Raw genomic sequence first — 21031 nt, 5'->3', positions numbered from 1 at the left:
TTGGAGGGGCAGATGAAGTGTTTGCCATTATACCTTTAAACCTAAGAATAGTGCCTGAATGAAACATTTATTTAGTACAAGTGTTGACTGAATCTATCATCCCATGTTTCAACTCTGCAATTCAACACTCAATTCAAGAAATAACCCAAGTAAGGGGAGACTATAGCTGTCTGGTAGACTGAGTGCTCAGCATGCACCAAGTCCTGGGTTCAATCCCCAGTACCTCCAAGTAAATAAATAAACCTAATTACCTCCCTACAATGACAAAGAAAGAAAGAAAGAAGAAGAAAAAAGAAAAAAAAAAAACTCAGGTAAAACCAAATCCTTAAGTATCACATGTAATATTTTATGATTTTTTATGCATTACATTATTTTCATCTCAAAGTTATCCACCTATCTAATCCATTTTTTACAAAATAAGCTTAGATCCAACAAAATTGAGGGGCTTACATACAATGCAAACAACACAAGGGTGATTGCAAAGGGAGAATATATCCCCTGGTACACTAGTATCCTTTGATATATTAATTTAAGGTTACACACCTCTCAATCATATATTTCCATTTATACTGGCAGAAATAAAATCTATTTTCTCATTCTTGTTTTTACTCAAATTATCTTGATTGTATATGTCGGAAAGTTCATCAGGTCGGGTACAAGACACTCAAATCATGCCAGAATTCAGCATATACTTGCCTACCTACTCCTTTTCTCCTGAAAAATAGGATTTATTTCAGAATTATTTCAAGTTCATTCAAGTTTGTGGTATTACTACTGTAGAGTATCTGTGGAGTATTTATAATGTTTCATAAAGTGCATTTTTTTTTCTTTTCAAGTTTAAATTATTATCCTCAAAGCTGTTGCTGTATCTTTGTACGCAAATACTGAAAAACAGAGATGGCCACTTGAACCTGAGTCTAAGGTCCGCAATAACAGAATGCAGCATTTCCTCTGCTGGTTACGCTCTGCTGCGGAAGCACTTTAGGCCAGGCCTTTGCAAGTCTCCTCCTCGCTCCATTTTTATTTGTTTGCTTTTAAGTGTTAGGCAGTTAAGACACAACCAGTGGCCATAAGAAGAGTAACTTTTTGAAACGGAGATTTTTCTCCCCAGACTTTTTCAGTGACCGCGGTATTTAAGGATTCACTACTCACAGTGAGCTTTGTAGTCTACCTGATTCCCTGGATTCAACTCTAAAAAAATTCCACAAATGCCTATTTTTTTTTTTTCTCTGGGTTAGTGGTTCTTAATGGAAGTAGTGGAGGGAAGGGGAAGCACATTATGGTCGTTGGAGGAGACTTTCTTCGAAATTATATCTCCCACCCTTTCCTCTCTAAATTCTGACAGCCTCCCAACTGGGCAGCATTACACATAAAGGGGGGCTAGAAGCAGCCGGTAGATCACCTATCAGACACAAGACAGAGCAGGAGGGCAGAGTTCTTAGCGGTCTTAAAATTCTAACAATATCATCAGAAAAAATATAAATCTAATAATGCCTGCTTGCTCTCTTTTTCATAGAATTTTAATGTTTACAGATATAATCAAGTTTATATATATATGAAACTTTATAAATTTTCATATTAGAACTGAAGTGAGTAAAGTAAAAATTATTCATATATACTTACTGGAAATGAATTGAGTAAAGATAAATCTGGTCAACATCATACAGCATGAATACGAATTAAACCCAGGCGTTTATCTGGAAAACAGAAATATTACAAAGCAGGCTGAAGTCATATAGCTTGAGGCATGTAGGGCCAGACCACTGAGGTGCAGAGATGAAGCATCTTAGTTAGGAGACTTAGAAATGAGACATCAGGAATCCAAGCTGAAGAGAGAGCAAACAGATTGAAGTAAAAGGGTGTCAGCACCAGTGCAAGGATGAAACAGCAGTAGCAAAAAATGGAACATGCCTTTATGGCAGCCATTTCCTACCAAGGGCCAGAAGAAATCTTAGGCTGTAGTTAAGTCTGAATTAGTAACAGAACATCATCTGGTAAGTTGATAGCAGAAAGAACAGATAAAATGAGCATGTATATTCAGTTTATGATTTGGATGTTACATTTTGTGTTGACAGTTGATATTAACTTTGTTGCTTATATATGCCACACTGTTTAAGAAATAATAATTTCAAAGACACATGGGTTTAAGACAAATGTTCGGCAGTCCCTCCCTAAAATCGCTGGATATAGATTGGAATTTTTTATAAATTTTATTCATAATTTGCTTGCCATAAATCCAGGAGGTTTTAGCTATTTCATTATAAATAAATATAAATATAAATAAATTAGTTTTATGCTTGGACACAAGGGCAGAAAATGAGTAGGGTATATAAATAAGCATATATATCACATGATTCATGATTATAAATTATTCATAGATTCCTTCATTCATTTAGCCAGTCATTGAACTAGTCAGATGGTCCACACATTCGTACTGAGTTTCTCTAAATGACCAGCTCTCCATTAGAGGCTGGGGTAACATGATGACAAGGGAGGGAAAATCTCTGCAATGGCAAAGCAAAATGAGACCTAAGAAAAGAAGAATGTGTGGCTAAAATAAGTAAGATGAATCCTGAAAGTCAAAATAAAATACACAAAGAAGATATTTCAAGTGCTTAAAAAAGTGAAGTGATATGTATGTCCTAAAAAATAGATAAGAATGAAGAATTATTATTACTGAGTCCAAATATGTTCTACTTACCACACGACAGGCCAATAAACTGGGAGATGAGGTGTTGGGGCAAGGAATAGTGACTTTATTCGGAAAGCCATCAGACCCAGAAGACAGCGGACTGATGTCTTGGAGAACTATCCTGCTACAGTCAGAGTATAGGCCCCTTTTATACTAAAAAACAAGGGAGGGGGTGTGGTGATTGTTGCTAACTTCTTGGTATAAGAATTCTTTGTTCCTGCAGCTGTCCACGTGGGCCAGGTCATGGAGCTTCCTCAAAACCTCCAACAAAACAAATGTTATTCTCTGTTTTGCAACTTGTTATCTTTACATGAGTGCAGAGCTAGCAAGACTAAGCCTAGAAAACAGGACAGTTGTTAAAGCTAAAGGAACAGATCTAATGCAGAGTCAGATTTGTTCTTTTCTATTACAGAATATGGCATTTTTTGAAATATCATGCTCAGCATAACTACTCAATTTTTTACTATATATAAAATATATATTGTTTAACAATTTAATTCTTTTTGAAAGGTAGGATCATTCTGTATAAATGATGTGTAACTTGGTTGACTTAATAAATGATGACCATCTTTTAGCATTTCACTATATGGTTATTAACATACTATATTTAATAACCTATCATTTTGGGTGTTTCACTTTTAAAAATACACAGGACTTTTGTTAGCATGTCTTTGCTAATGAACCTAAATAGAATAACTTCCTTGTTGTGGACTATTTTATTTTGGAAAACACAACGTTTGTGATATTTGTCTTTTATTTTATTTTTTCCCCTTAAGGTGTTATTAGAACAGCTTTGCCAAACATGGACAGGGAAGTCAAAGAACAATACCAAGTCCTCATCCAAGCCAAGGACATGGGCGGACAACTGGGAGGGCTCGCTGGAACGACAGTAGTCAACATCACCCTCACTGATGTCAATGACAATCCACCTCGATTCCCCAAAAGTATGTTCTTTCCTGTTAAGTCTAAATCAGTGCAGCTTTTTAAAAAATGTTGTTTTTTCCATTAGAATCATGCATAGTGTCACTTGAATAGAAAATAAGATAGATGAGTCAATAATTGTACGACTCTGGTTATCAAGTCATATGAAAGTAAAATGCTCACAGTAGGTTGGAATCTTGTCTAATTTCTTATTAGTTGAAAAATAATATAAATATGAAAAGTACGATGCAATTTAAGACATATATTTCAGACATATATGCCACCATACTATTTGTTATAGCGTATATTTGCATCAAATTCTCTACCTTCACTCTAGCAATTATATATGTTGAATCATTTCCATATGCTTCCCTGGAAATATTAGATGACATTACAGTGATGCAATTTCATTACTTTAGTTCTATTTTGTTTCAGTCTGCAATAGGTGAAAATTGCTACAGTTTCTATGATAATAGAATGATTCACACCTGTATTTTCTTTGGGACTCTGTGTTTCTTACTGAAAATGAATACTTCTCACTTGTGTTACATCTAGTTTTCTTTTGCAGTATTACATTTAACACCAATAAGTACCTGTTCAATTTCTGGTACATTTTCAAGGTTGATAGTTTAGTGTTCTTAGGACTTAGAATACAGAAACTGAATGTTTTTATCATTGCTTATATAAGAAACTTGATGAAGTCAATAGATACTCATTTGTATGAATGGTTAAAAACACAAAACAAAATTTTTTTTTCTAATTTCAGGAGAATTAGAGTATTCGGTAAAGTATTTAATGCTGAGAATATGTAACTAAATGGGTATTTTATTCCTTTAGCTGTATGGTTTTCCATAGTTTTCTACTTTGTCTTTCTTCTTAAAATGATCGACCTATATTTTCTTATAGAAATATCTTTACTGAGTAACCAGAAAGTAAGTTTGCTGGACAAATGTGATAGGAATGGCAATTAGAAATTATCATAATTTAAGCAGTGGAATGCATGTGACGAATGGCGAGTAAATAATATATTATGATTAATAACACAGAATCCTAGGGCAACACTTTCCCTTACTTTTCCAATCAGGGAAACAGAAAAAAATATAAATAAATATTTAAAAGGAGAAAGAAATAATGCATTTGATTCTCTAGCATATGGCATTAATAAAGAACATGTTCCCAACTCAAAAACACTGATTTTTAACATTTTTACTACTTATTTGTGGCAATCTATAGTAGCTAACTGAGGAAACTAGTTTGAAAGATTGTTCTACTTTTATATAAAAAGGTGGCATGGGGAGCTTAAGTCCTGCTTTGGATCTTGTGCTTATAAAATTTGTTCGGTCTAGGGTATAGGAAATAGCAGAGATACTCCCAGGTAGTGACAATATTCTTATTCACAAGGATGATAGTGAAGTTTTTCAAATGAGGAGTATAAAACTCGGCCAGCGGAAAGAAAACAACTTGTGGGTATGGATGAAAGGGAGTTTGTAAAAGTCTGATCCAGACAAACAGGCTGGGATGCAACAAGGAAATGAGAATATCTCAATGGGAGAGAAATAGAATAAGGTTAGGGAAACAGGGTGGCGTGCTCAGGTCCTGGGGAACAGGAAGATCCCTTCCAAATCTTAGCTAGTGAAAAGAGAATCTGGATAAAGCAGCAGGCTTGCTTGGAATGTATTCAAAATTGAATCTATAGGTCTAAGAGTAACTAGATGATCCCCACTAGGGAAGATTGTGGGGGTGAGGGTATTTGAACCTTTAGAGCATTTACATGCTGTCAAGAATGTTATTTTCTTTCCTTCTCTCAAAAAAAACCCTCTAAAATCTTTATTTTCCATGTTACTATTAAGAAAACTGAGGCTCAGAGAGATTAACTAACCCAAGATCAACACAATTGGCAAAGTTTTTTTTTTAATCTAAAATTCAAATTTCTTCTAGTTTAACATAATGTAAAAAAATTATTTTTTGTATCTGCCACTTCTAAACCATATTTTTTAGACACATCTGCAAAAAAAAATCACAAGACCTATGTTAAATTGTCACCATAAACAGAAATGAGAGGGTAGAAGTTATACCAAATAAATTGCTATGATCTAATGATTTTCTTCTTGTGTTCCATGCATATTTGAACTATAGCCTGAAAGTATAATCGCTGAGAGATATTTTTGAATCATAAAAAAGAAGACGGTTTTCACATTTTGCATAAATAAAAAATTAATCCCCTTGAAATTTTATATGCCTCTGTGTCAAGCCCTTTTTACTATACTGTCATTTTGAATTACATCCTTCAGAGGAAAAGACAATACATTTATAAACAGAAAAGCCATCTCTTTAGAAGCAAATGCTCTTTTTGCAGGAATATTTCTCACATGGATCAATTAAATTGAAAATATGACAATTACAAACTGAAATGATAACCTTTTGAATGTAAAAGCCAAGAAAACATATTTCATACATAATATAACTTAAAAAGAGTATTCTCTACAACTAGCTGTATTCGTTCACTTCTTAAGCAATTATACTGAAAAAAAATCTTCCCTCAGACTAACTTCATGGAGCCACATTTTTTATCATGTAAAATGCACAAGATACTTTCTTAAAATTTACTAATTATAATTTATTTTGACTCTGTGTGTACATACATGTATATGACATTGTTAAGCACATATTTCCACTGATTTCTTTCTATAAATCTATTAGAAATAAAATAATATTAAATGGCATATCCATTTGAATGATGAAAGTTTAGTTTCCTGTTTTATTGTTGCAAAATAGATGGTTCCTGAGGCATCATAATTTCCTGCCAATTCAATTTGATAATGGTGACAATGATATTGACCAAATTACCAAGTGACGTGTTATATGCAGTGATTTGCGTATATGTTCCCATTTAACTTTACAATGATTATATAGTGTTTTCTCAATTAAGAAATAAAATATCAAGATTATATTATTAATAAAGGCTAAATAACTTGTCAAAGATCATGCAGCCCTTAGGTGGGAGAACCAAGACCTAATCTTACGAAGGGACTTCAACTCTTAACTTTTTATCGCTCTTTCTCTTAAAAGACAATTTGCCTTTGATGCCTCTGTTTTGTGCAAAAAGTCCTACAAATAATGCAGAGAACTGTCCACAAACAAAAAAAGGAATGCTTTTTCAGAAATGGGAATAATACTAGACATGTTAAAAGAGCTCTACCTGCAGTCATATAAAGACAAACTATTTTCTTTATAAAATCCTTTCCATATAGTCATATAGCAGCCACCTACTCTCCATCTGTCAAAATAAGCTACAGGAAAATGCTGATGATTTCCATTACTTGAATTTTAAATGACAAAACCATCTAACAAGCTGACCTAAATCATACATTATGAGATCAAATCAATTAAGTGATGTGGTTAATTCACATTAGGCAAAATACTTCTCTCAGTTGCTGTCTTTCTTCTGTAAAATAGTTTTGTAATTAAAAAGAAAACAACTTAGGTAAAATAAAGCACTTCATATTTTAGATTAAAAGAGGTAATTTATAGGAAATGTAAAGTGCTGGCTTCTTTTCCCTTTCTTTTTCAACATACTAAGAGGGTAACAGAACCGTTTGTATGATAAATAAGTTCAACTGTAGAAAATAGGACATTTATAATTGTTCTAAGATAGTCGCTTAGTCATAAATAGAATACTATTTTAAAGTAAGTCTGTTTTAATCAAATACCTACCGAACATGTTTATATTGACAGTTTCTAGTTTTAGGAATGTTGGTTCAGTTATAAGTCAATAAAATATTACTTGCACAATAAAACATATCATTGTATCCATACTATATAGTTTGTTGATTTAACAAATAAGACATTTGTAAATATTAGACTTCATTCCAGGGAAAATGTTATTATCTTTAAATTAATATAAAAACAATCTAAATAAAATTAAAAGATGAAATGCATCAGCGAGAATGCCTACTGCACAGTGAGCAATATCTGATCTATCAAACTATCAGGACTACTGATGTATGCATAAATATATATATATTCCCAACTATATATTATTTCTTAAATTGTACACTTATGATATAGAAAGATGACAGGATGCCCAGGTCAATGAATTAAGTAACTGTTGGTAACTATATATTTATTTATTGAAAAATATTGATGTATTTACTTTAAATGTCTCCTTATTTCATCCTGTCATTACTTTTATGGCATCCAGGTCAGGATTGGCTCTTTTAATATCTTAAAACTTGGAATTTATTCTTATTTATGTTTAAAGAAATATTAATTACAATATGTAATTTGTAAAGATTTTCATTAGAATCAACATGAGCCCAGTTATACCCAGATGGGGCCACAAAGTCTACTTCTCTTTGTTTACCATTTAGCATCTTTATACTTAGAAAATGGTAAGCTTTGAGACTGAAATCTACTTGTTAAAACCATGTAAATAAGTCATTCTGAATAAAGAACTAGAGATTAATTGAATTTGGACAGTAGCCTTAGAAAATGTACCCTCACCTTCTGCCAGACACCCAATGTTTGTCAGAGGGATGACTGAGGTTGACCACTAAAGATACAAGCTCATGATTTAAGTTTATTTTTGTATATAATATTTGTACGTGCTTGTATATATTTTATATTTATTTATATATACATATATGTAATCTGAGAGTTTACAACCTTACATAGATTTATATATTTAATTAAATAATATTATAGGAGAAAACTTCCTGGATTTTGGGTCCCCAGGATATGCCTGAATATGTAAATATGTGTAGTTATGCTGAGAGTCACTTCAGTCCCTTTCACAATCTCCTTCTGTTACTGTAGGGAGTGAAAAACCTACAAATCTCACCTTCGAACTTACCTGGACGCTCTGGCCAAGGGCCTGCTTCCCACCTGCAGATCAAGTGCAAGTCACTGTTAACACCCCCAGCATGTGCCTAAAGGGTGCCTCTGAGTGTAAGGCAAAAGCTGAATTTCTGTTCTTAGCACTGTCTCCAACATGTTATCTTAGGTAGAAGAATGAGAGAGAGAAGATGATGGCAATTACTCTGAAAGAAATACCAGAAGAAGCGTGACTAAAATAATAGCTCTTACATGAAATCCACTTTTGTTTAAATGAGAATGACTACTTCAGCTTCATTCAAATATTTGAGGTTGGAAGGGTGGTGTAACCAATAGGTCTGCAAAGCTAACAGTGTAGATCAAATGCAAGTTAAGGCTCTCCTTAATTGGAAGCAGGTGGTAGTTTTAAATAGTAATAAAAAATTAATATAGTGAGGGTTTAATGACATAAATTCATATTTATTTATGTTTCTCAAATTTACTACTGGTTTCCAATTTAGCATCAACATCAGTACACAGTTTAATTCCAACAATTAAAATTTAATTAATATTTAAGTAATTTCAAATATAGTACACATTTCTAGTATTCTCTGACAATTTTACCTAGTGCATGGCTTTTAGATCATTACCTCTCAAAGACATAAATAAGACAAAATTTAGATAAGCTGACCTTTGATATTATATGTATGCATGGTATATGGCAATTAGATATCCTCCTCATTTAGGAGGAGATGTTTAAAAACCATTAAAAATTATAAATCTTAGGTCTTAAAAAATTATACAAAGTTATCTTTGGGTATCTTCTGGTTTTCATGTAAAATGTAGGCATGAGTCGTTATATTTGATGACTCTATTTCTAGTCTTGAAAAATAAGCCAAGACACATTATAAAACTAGGTTTTTACTCAGTGGAATAAACACTTCTAGTTTAATTCCCAAATGTGTCTTTGTCTACTTCAATAAAAGTAAATAAGAAATAACTACTTCCTGAAGTTAAGGCATGCAAATAATAACCTGGGTCTTACTCACCAGTGGTTCTCCCAGTGGTTCTCAAACTGTGTTTGCCTTAGGACTCCTTTGGGACCCTATGCCTCGGTAATGAAAGTTCTGTTTCAATTGACATAACTTGGACCCGGAAATTTGAATTTTAAATAAGTGTTCCAGTTTATTTTAATATAAGTAATCTGCAGGGCACAATCTGAAAAACAGTGGTTTATTGTGGTGAAGCAGAACGTGTTGATTCTCTGAGAAGGCTTTTTTCATTATTCATTAACTAGAAGTAATGAGTTAATTATTTTGTATCTCATGAGAATTTTTTTTTTATTCATGCAAAATTCTATTCCTACAAAATTCCACCTATCTGGGTGGAGACTGAATATTAAAATGAATTCATTTTAATCCAAGTGTTTTGAAGGCTTTGTGTTTTTTAACCAATGAAGTACTTATAGACAGCTCTACATCTTGCTTAGAAGTCTTCCAAAGAGTTATGGATATCAGCTACTGACGCTTTAAGGCTGAATTCAAACTAGATCAAACTGAATACAATTTGAAGGCAAGATCAGTGAAAGACTCTGCTCTCCCAATTCTCCAATGAGAAAGGAACAGTGAGTTTCACTAGACTCTATGTAGGCAGATGTAAGCAAATGAAAAATAACAGTTTTAGAATCATTTCTCATTGTTAGTGTTGTCACTATTAATATCATACTGTGCTTTTCTAATGAGAGCATAAATCTGTTTAAAATGGTGCTGACACTTTGATGGTACACTTGGTCCTGTTCCCCATGTAACAAAGAACAAAAGACTGTAACCTGGTTGCTCTGTTGCCCCATCAGCAGACTCTCAGAACTGACTCAAGATCTACAGCATCAAGAGGTCTTTAAGATATCTCTTATTTTTCCAAACCATATTAAATAAAGTTTAAAACAGAACTGATAGTAAAGATATTGTCCCTAATCTTACCTATGTTATCAACAATAATAACAAAGTCTAAAGACCATGGGTCCAATAATATTTAATATATTTGGTTATGTGTATACTTTATGGCTCACATTAAGTGTCATCAAAAAAAATTACTATCTTGGAGAGGTGGCTTGAATATTTTGGTGTTGTAATCCACAGTTCAAATGTGAAACTTTATCTATGATCTAATAAGACTCATAGGTTCTCAAACAGACAAACCAGTTAACACATAAGGAAATCTGTTTAGGGTGGGTTGAAGTTCAGCACCAGAGGCTGATGATGGCTCAATCCTTATGGAGCTGGATGGCTAGTGACATTCTTTAGCTGGAAATTTTAATGATAATACCATTTTAAACAATTTTACCCAGAGTAAAGAATATATGCTCTGGTTGTTAACATCATTTTCTCAGTTTCCTTAAAATGCTTAAGTTTATGTTATTATCATTGCAGTCTATGAAAATCACTTTAATAGTCAGTTAAAATTTTCTGTGACTTGTATGTAATCAAATATATGTATTTATTGATACTTGTTCTTGATTCTTAAAAGATACGAATTAAATAATACTATTTTTACTTTTCTTAGCCAACTGTGCACTCTGTAAGACAAATATCTATATGTATTAATATATTACAGCCAAAATAAAATTCCAAAATTTTGATCAGAATAATTATTGGCAAAAATAGGAGATGGCTATTAGACCTGAGATTATTAGGAAATATTTATGAAAGGTATAGCATTTGAGAAGAAATATATAATGAGAATTTAACAGAGAGGATGTTAGTTGCGGAGTGCCACAATCCTGAAATGTACACATATATTTATGCATGTATATGTGAGCTTTTGAGTGGAGGGGCAATATCATAAATCAATATGTTAGAAAATTAACTTTGTTAACTTGGTAAACACTGAAGTAGAGAGTAGATATGGCACAAAGCCAGGCCAGGTGTTTGGAATAGGTAAGCACAGGCAGAGCTGAGAGATACTCACCAGCAGAACGGAAAGGACTTTGTGATCTATTGGATTCAGAAACAAGTAAGAGAAAGAGCATGCAGAGGATGAGGGTGTAGCTTAGTGGTAGAGTGCATGCTTAGCATGCACAAGGCCCTGGGTTCAATCCCCAGTTTTAGCTCCATTAAAACTAACTAAATACATAAACCTAATTACCTCCCCTTCCAAAAAGAAAAGCATCAAAAAAAGAACATGTGAAGAAATTGTTTAAGTAAGAGATTTATTTTTCTGTCAATATGTGGACATTAGATTGGAGATTAGCAAAAGACTGAAAGGTAGGAAACCAATTATCAAAATGGCTTCCCTGACGCTAAAGCTGTTTGCTGATTCATTCTGACTTAAAATTCTTGCAACTTGTTTTTCTCTTCTCTCTGACCAACCCCCATCTCTGCATCATTTATTCAACTGCTTTTGTGTTATACAGCCCCCAACCTTTCCATTATGCACTCCTCTCCCTGTACATTCTTCACCCAGAATAGCTTACCCTTTAACCCAGAAGCTGTATTTCAGAAAGCTGGTCATGGGCTGAGAGCCTCAGAAGAGTAAATAGACCCTCTGGAGTTTCTCCGTGACACCAGGTGGATTCATCAAGATTAAAAAGAATGCAGCATGAATTGGAAACCACTCTGATTTTTGTTGCCTTTCTGTTCCATCCAGTTTTTCTATAAACCTCAGCACACCAAACTCAAGATGGATTCACAGTCTCTAAGGCACTAGCCTGCTGTAACTCCCCTTTGCCTGGCAAAGCACTAAAGCTGCCCTTTTCTGACTCTCCCAAAACTCTGCCTCCAAGTCTCAATTCGGCTATCGCAGTTCAGAGGCTGGTGTTTCAGCAACAAGATGGCTGAAAACACAGGGAGCCTCAAAGAGAAGTCAGAGTCAAAAAAACATTTCTGAGAGACATAAACATAGAAGTGATAACTGGATCCTGAGGCATGGATGAAATTAATCAGATTAAAAAAGACGTAAGTCTTTAATTTTTAATATAAGAAAATCCAGGAAGGGGAATAAATAAAGGTACAAGGAGAGTTTTAAACCCACCACCTCAAAACTTTGGTACAGGTTTCTGACAATGGTGTACATTTTTAATCATAGATGTAAAGGCATCCTAAATTCTTACTTATTTCACGTGGCTTAAATTTCTCTATTTCATATTTGCCTTTTTATTGGTCTTAGCAATATCAGCAAATTTTATATATTGGCATAGAAATTGCACTTCTAAAGTATTTATGAAAGTTAAACAGAATATAAACAATACTAAAAACCATGGAAACAAAATGTTTTGTACATAAGAAATCTATTTTATTAACAAATAGGAGACACAATAGTTTAGATCATTTAATGAATAATGTCTCATTGATTGTTAGTTTTATTGAAGATTAAATGCAAAGATGGCTATATCAATTTTTTGCACTGTATAAAGGGAATAAAAAAAAATGAATCTTTTCCTTCAATCAGCTCTGTGCATAATGGGGAGATTAAGTTAATGGACAATTTTACTACTTGAAGTAAAATAAATGACAGTCTTATGCAGGCAGTGGTATACAAATATGTAAGAGGGGTACCCAAGCTATTATAGAGTACATCTGAGAGACTGTTGAAGGAAATAATATAAATATTGATTTTTGAAATCTCTAAGAGTTAGCCAGTGGAACAGCAAATGTGTGCCAAAATATTTTAGATCATTGCAAAAAAATGTATTATTTAAAGAATTGTTTTAAAAAAAATGGTAGTGCAAAGACAAGAAAAAATTTCATGAAAAAGTACCTTGAAGATGTCCTTGAAAGTGTGAGGAATAGAATTTACGCAAAAGGAAATGAGGAATAATGGGCAAGTGAAACATTTTATGCAAACATTTTGTTGCATAAACCACAAAATACAAAAGAGATATGGGATATTCAATTAATAAAATATAGGAAATTACAGAAAATTTAAACCATTGTGTAAATGTATAATGCATTAATATAGGATGAATATTCAGAAACAAAATGTGTAGATCAAAGAGTTGGGTGTTATCAAAAAATTTAGTTTTGATTAAAAGAAACTAAAATGTTACATTGGAAGAGACTATCACCAAATTTCACTTTTATAGACTAGTCTCATGATGATTCAAAAAAATCTGTAAGAAATCAAGCCTTTGGTTAAATAAATATTCCCAGGCAGATTTGAATTTCAAACATTTTCAAGGTGTTAAATATATTTATGATTTTTAATAAAACCTCTGGCATAGCCTATTTTTGTGAAATTGGGCAACATCGATGAGAATTATCCAACTACTGTATTTTGTTAGGTGGATCAGAAATTACACAGACAAGGGCAAAAGAAAGGTTTACATATTTAACGGGGGTTTTAAGGGAATATTAAATGTACTCCATAAAATGAATGTGCAATGGAAAGTTATTGATGCACTTGAAATGCTGTGCCCTCTTGCCAAGATTTCCATCATGTTTACTATTAGGTAATGGGAATAGTGGTTATATAAATTGCACATATTAAAAATACATACTTTTGAGAACTAGGAACACTTTTTATTCTGGCAACCATCAAGTAATATAAATGGGTTTTGTTTCATGGTTCATTTGGTTGAAATTTCTAATGCAGCTTCTTGAAAAAATAATGTTATAAAGAGTAATTAGTTTTGCATTGAAATACAGATACACGTTTATTGAATCTACAAACTAGTAAAACTTTGTATTAAACTTAAAAAAAAATTGTACTTGAAAGCTGGGAGCTATGTAATAAGAAAGGGAGAATTGGAAGGACAGAAAGAGATGTAATAAATTTTCCTTCCTTTTTTGGGTGCAGAAGCAGAAGCCATTCTATCTTTAGAGCCACATCCCTTTCCTGGTACCCTCTTGTATCTCTTAATGCTCTTTTCTCTATATCTTCATTGATTTTTGCTCTATAAGCACTGAAAGAGAAACTTAGCCCAAGACTATCCAACTCACCAATTCCACCCTTAATTGGAATTTGCATTCATCGGTGTAGCTGAAATTAAGAAATTGAATTATTTGCATTTTGAAAGGGCTTATTTGATAACTCATTACTGTTCCCATCTGACTGATGCTAAGGCAGTAAAAACCAAGTGAAATAGGCAAACCAAATGAGGGACTGTAGTGAAGATCAGAGATGCCACTTGATTGGCTCATCTCATTGCCTGTAAGTGACTACGTGTATGCACCCCAGTTTTCTCACCTGTAGACCAGTAGAGTGATACGCTGGAGCTGGCTCTGCCTCATAGCTCTTTATGCACATCTCCTCCCAACTCTGTGTTCAGTGATGTCATGTTGGCTTGACATCAACCATAGTGGGAGTACTTACACCACAGAAATTGACAAACATTAAAAAGTCAGGGCTTGTATCAGTTTTCCCTACTCTAATCTGGTTGTTAAATATTTACTAGGACATCACTGACTGGGAATTATAATAATAGTATCTATCTCATAGATTTAATGTGATTTTAAATAACTTAATAATGGATAAATGCTAAGAAAAGTACCTGAAAAATAGAAAGCACTATATAAATGATTGCTATTAACATTAATTATTATTATTATTATTATTATTTTAAGTGTCTATTCTACTTAAAGTGTAATATATATTTTAAAAGTTCTTTCTTTCCTTCATACTGATGCTCATAGATTTTCTGAAAGTTCATACATTTCCTTCCAACAGTCTTCTCCATGATAAAAGGACTAGAATTTCTACCTGAGAGCAATCCACAGGACTCCTTCTATCCTTGCAATGTAATACAAAAAAGAGATTGCAGGTAGGGCGAGGGGAGGGAGAGTAGGCATAAGAAAGCCAGTTAGACAAAGGGCAGTGATAGAAACAAAAAGTGTGAGCTATTTAATCTGGAATAGTGGTGCTAGGGGTTAAAAATGGCAATATGTGGATAGATTTGGGTGCAATGTTCATGAATTTGTTATGGACAAGAGGATCCTAGTCTGTGGAATTGGGGAGATGGTAATACTGCTTGCTGAGACAGTGACTTTTACGAGAGGTCTTCTGGGGGCTTGGCAAGTCTATGAATATGTCAAGGCTGAGATGCTTTGAAGATTGAAGTGAAATTTTGGAATCAGATAGTGATTTGCTACATATGGAACTCAAAATATACGTCTAGGCTGGAGTAAAAAACTAAAGGATGTTTAGCATAAAGATAGTAAGCAAAGTAAAAGGGACAAATGAAATTAGCCAGGAAGAGGAAAGCCTGGGTAAAAGACACGCGAGACAACGGTTCTCGGCCATGGTCACAGAGCAGAACGGGAGGGAGTTTAATCAGTCCTGCTCTTCAGATCGAAGCGCAGAACAATTCGATCAGAATATCTTGAGCAGCCTATTTATTTATATATTTTTTTAACTTTGCAAACCATGCCAATTTGCAGCCAAATTTGAGAATCACTTATCTGGATTCTCTTTGAGGTGCACCAGCAAAGGAAGCTAAGAAGGAATAAGATGTGAGACGGGGGGAAAGCAGAAGTGTAGAGTGCCACAGATGTGAAGGAGGACTGTGCTTGAGGAGAGATGGCATAACCAAGAATGTGGAATGCTGCTGAGAAGTTATCGTTGGACTTAGGGACATGGATGTCATGGAAATCTCAGGGGAAACTCTTCCTCATAAATGGGTGGGTTCAGAAATCAAGTTAAAATTGCTTGCGAAGTGATAGTTAGAAATGGGTAATAGAAACTATCTTTGAGAAGTTCTTTTGGAAAGAAAAATGAAATTAGGTGGTTAGCTGCAATCAAATTCGAGAACAAGGGAAACTTTTGTAATGTAATCAAATTTGAGCCATTTGTGCCTTCTCAGGAATGTCTCAGTTGCAGAGAAGATAGACTCTGCACTCTGTTTACAAATTGCTGGAGTTTAATAAAAGAAAACAGAGAAGAGAGGTATCCCTATTGCAGATGAAGAGGAGAGGGAACAAGGTTCACAGACACAACAAAACGTTAATATTGACGTTTCCACTGGAAGCGAAGATGAAATGGATACAGCATAGTCAAGGATAAAATTCAGAATTTACAATTGAAATGACAGGATGCACTTAAGACCCTTGCAGCCCTCAGTCACAACTAAGCTCTTTATATCTTTTTAAAACACTTTGTGTAGAGTGGGGAGGGAAGGAACTTTTGTGTGGAAGATTTCTTTGGAAAAAGCCATGCTGAGTCATTATCTAATAAAAGTAAGAGGTGAGGGTGACTTTCCCTCTCTTCTCAGGTCTTATGAGGGGGGCCTTCCCTTCAACAAGGACCAATTGTAAAGTCCAATATATTTTCCCAGAAATGGGAGAAATTCGAGGACTGATGCCTGCCTCAATCTTAAGAATGTTAACCTGTCCTGGAAAAGCAAAGACTCTCAGAAGCAAGGCTTTGTTCAAAAAAGTAATTATGACAACAAAAGGAGGAGTTTGAAACGTGTAAGCAAAAGGGCGAACCAGTCCAGAGTCATCTTATGTCCTGCCGGAGAGATTTTTTCCTCAAAGGTAGAATCTGAGCGTGGAATGGGTCATTTGGAGATCAGGAGGCTAAGGGGAATGTTGCATCAAAGACGAGGAAATGCCTTTGCCATGGGATCTGTAGTTAGGAGAATCTTCCAGGAACCTCCCCAAAGTGCCTCTGGAGACAGTCCATCCCAGAGGGGAAAGCGTTCCATACAGGTAATAAGAGCCCTCTCCCCTAGCTTTGCTGCCTCCTGTATGGAGATGAAAATGCCCCGGGCAGGTGAGTGATGAGAAGAGGGCAAACCTGTCAAGCCATCTATGACCAAACTGAAGCCCCATATGTGCCCGTCCAGTTTGGCTTATAGGTGGAGTGGCAGACAGGGGAGTCTTAATTTTGCATAAGGATCAAAACACTAATACGATATATTGGAAATTTCTGATTTCCAAATCTAGAGGTTGGTAATTAAAGTCGACAGAGGGCTATCTATTATTTAAAGGTGAGCAGATAAGGCAAAGCTTACTTTCAGTGAAGAGAGTCTAAAGGAACAATGGGACACAAAGAAAAAAAAAAACAGGTTTTAATTACATCTTGCATGTTGTGCTTTTTTAGACTAAAGGTGACACAAAGTGGGACTGTCTGAAGGTTCAGGAAGCTGAGCTCTCTCCTATGTGGTATGATTTTATTTTTCTGTGAAATATGAGGGAAGGTCACCCACTGAGAAAGGAAATGGTAAACAGAAAAGCACAGGTTTGTGGAGAGTAGACCAGTTTAAAATAAAAGTCACAGAGATTGGTCATAAGTTACTTTTGCTAATTTGTAGGCTTTGCAGTCAAGTTTGAAAGTGCATTTGAGGCGAGTGATCAAAATGTATTGTGATATCTAGCTGCCTCTCTGTAGTTTTCTCAGCCAACCACACCTCCTTTTTGAGATGGAGGATAATTACCATTATCAGGGGTTGAGTTTTGCCAGATTGTGGTACCAGAAGGACACGGGCAAGATGACATAGGTCAGAGGTTTAAATGATACTGAAATGATAAACCATTTGTTTCAGCTGGATGAGGAAAGAAGACAGGGGGAATGATAATGGATTGCTGGATGTACAAAGATCAAATACACTGATATTCCTTAATACTAAAGTATTTTAAACTTGATAATAATGTTGATATTTACTTCATATATAAATACATATTTACATACATCAGTATCTGATATTAAAGTCGGGTAAGTCATAGTGGGAGTAATTGAACAAACACTATGAAAAGGCTTTTGATTACAATTATATCAACTTTGTCACGTGGTTACTTTTGTTCAGAATGTCTTCTAGCTGACCTCACACGGTCAACATCACCTAGTTGATTCAGAAGTGAATAGAATTGTGTGACTCTCCTTTAGAACACCGATATTACTTTGTGATTTTACTTTGTGTGACTGTTTAATTAATGTCTACCTCCCTAATTTATGTTACTGGACCCAATTCCAGTGTGGAGGGGGTGAGGGAGGAGGCATTTCCTCACACCATCAAGCACTTCTCAGAACACCAGCAGGGTGTCCTACAATTCAACTCAACTCTGCCACCATCCACCTGGAGACTACAGCAGGTTGCACAGATCTGTGCTATTTCCTTCCTTCCGCTGCCTTTAAGTTTTGCTTGTTCTTCTCCTCCTAGTTCCTTTAGGTGTAACGTTAGATTGTTTATTTGAGATTTTTTCTTGTTTCTTGAGGTACGCCCATATCATCATAATCTTCCCACTTAGAACCGCTTTTTCTGTGTACATAGCTTTCTGAATGTTGTGTTTCCATTTTCAAGCTCTGTGGTTCTGACTTCCCTCCCGTTTGTCAGTCATCAACCTTGGGGTGTGGATCTCCTCCCTTCCTACCATTTCACTGTGTCTCCTTCTTTATGTCTTTTGTTGTGGAACATCTCTTCTGTAAGACCTTAGGTTGTTCTTAAAAATAGTTGCTCTGTAAGTGTTGTAATTTTTGTGTGTGCATGAGAGGAGGCGATCTCAAGTTCTTCCTACTTTGCTATCTTGAACCCTCTCTCTGCTTTCTAAAGATGAAATGTAAATGTGATATTTCAAATATGCATCTAATTAGGTGTCTCAAATATATGTTTTCAAGTTCTTAAAAATGTTTATCATTCCTATCAATTTGAAATAGTTTCTACTGAAGCTTCTAATATTTCTAGTACTCCAGCATTTTTAAATACTAATTACCTCCAAATTAGTTACTTGCTCTGTACAGATAAATTTTATGTGCAGTTGGACACTTCTTATAAATTTTTTTTGAGTAACTTTAGATTAGTTATTACTATAAGCATAAAATAAAATGCATTTCAAAAGAGAATTCCATCTTTTTATTTTGCTATTCTTATTGCTGGATGTTGTTGCAGTATTATGTAATTCATTCATTCATTTAACATATTTATGTGGGTCCTATAATCTATATTTCTGATTAAATTGTAATATTCTAATTTGTATTTTGTTAAGTAAATATATCTCTTTTGTGTTTTCATCAACACTTGGAAATTTCTTCAAACAAAAAGGAAGGAAAGTATGTATCCTTTGTCCTTAGGTATTAACAAATGTGCATGCACACACTGTGTGAGTTCTAATAATCAAAGCATAATTTTTAAAATAGCATTAGTTACTGAAAGGATGACCACTTAGCCTATAACTGAGTAACAGATACTTTTACATTTGGAATTAACAGGGGACATTGTCTGCTAGCAATTACAGACTTTGATCACTATAATTCTACCTTAGTTCACTACACACGGTTTTCTCCTTTTTCGTGGGAACATGATTATTTTTGTTAAGCATAGCATGCATATTTGATAAATATGTAAGTATATATTCTTAGTGACTCTGTGAACCACTTTTTGTCACCTGTTTTATAACTTAATCTGTGTTGTACAGGTAGTACCATTAAGATGTTTCACATGCATCAGAAGTAGGACACCCAGAAGATGCTGGCAGCATAACTACATAGTACATCATAAGCCATCCAGCTTTGGCACAGCTGAAGATTACTTCAGTTCTGAGTTAATCTGAATGACCCCAGCTTTATTGTTTCTAGAAATGATAAAATGTCAAGTCATTGGAAATAAAACGACAGAACCTAAACAATCTGACACGACTAATGCATCGTTTCTCTCACTTGTACCACATTCTGTAGACTTTATTACAATGTTTTATTGAGACATGCTTGTCTTCATGAATGTGAGTGCCTTCCACCTTACTAAAATGTACATCTGTTATGTAAAGAACAGAAAATTCAGTGCTCTGTATATGTTTGTTTTATGTACACTAACCCTCAGTGTCCAAAAAAGATGTAAGTGATGAATCACCATTTTACTTCTATTACATCTTAATTTTGGTAGGGCCTGTTAGTGGAATGCAGGTGAGCCCATCTTTTTTGGACAAGGCTAGTATTTCAGTTTGTCACAAGTCTTCCAATGCCATTAGATAATTACAAACTTTGTAGGCATGCTATATAGGATCACAAATTTTCAAAAAGCTGTTATTTAACTTATATTGATAGAGTGCTACATAGTATAGCTGCTTCACATGTATTGTTATTAGCCTCATAAATGTTCTTTTATAAAACATAAAATTCATATATCAGCATATTGCCTTGAAAAGGGGGACATGTTCATCTATACTCTCTATTATCTGATGTCCTTTAGATAACCTTTCACAGTTTAAAATGTTTTTCTCACGTTGAAGCATCTCAATTCTGGCTGAAGTCTTCCCCTTCACTAACCAGAATCCCTCAGTGATGATGCCAGACTGGGTTAGTTCCTTTGACCTTTGATTCTATTATTTCTGCTTTTAAGTGTTCAAATGAAAAGCAAACACATAAATCTAATATGTAACCTAAAGTTTCTCCCCTTCAATAGATCAGATAGACTACGCAGAAATATTCCAAGCTTTTAAGTTAGATGTCTCTGTTTTCCTAAAAATTCCACTCAACCCTCCATGTGCCCCAATGTGTATAAGCATCTCCACCATGCACTGTTGGCCATGTTTCAACTTTGAGATGCACTACACTTGACAGCTCCTGGTCTCTCTCAGATCTCTGTCTGCCAAGCATGTCTTTGATAATTTTTAGTCATAAATTTCCCAACTAGATATCCTGTTAGAGGAGATTTATAGACCTCCATTGCTCTATTTTATT

At 34.4% G+C, this 21031-nt stretch overlaps 1 protein-coding gene across 1 annotated transcript in view; it reads left to right on the top strand.

The window, feature by feature from the left end:
* Positions 1-21031, top strand: part of CDH12 (cadherin 12) — a 236830-nt gene that overhangs the window by 156646 nt on the left and 59153 nt on the right. Inside the window, exon 4 of the mRNA XM_010991419.3 lies at positions 3469-3636. Coding sequence (XP_010989721.1) covers positions 3469-3636 — 168 coding nt within the window. The remainder of the gene's footprint in view (positions 1-3468; positions 3637-21031) is intronic.

The sequence above is a fragment of the Camelus dromedarius genome, chromosome 3, assembly GCF_036321535.1.
Source record: "Camelus dromedarius isolate mCamDro1 chromosome 3, mCamDro1.pat, whole genome shotgun sequence".
NCBI classification, from domain to species: domain Eukaryota; kingdom Metazoa; phylum Chordata; class Mammalia; order Artiodactyla; family Camelidae; genus Camelus; species Camelus dromedarius.
This window is presented reverse-complemented; position numbering and strand designations above follow the sequence as displayed.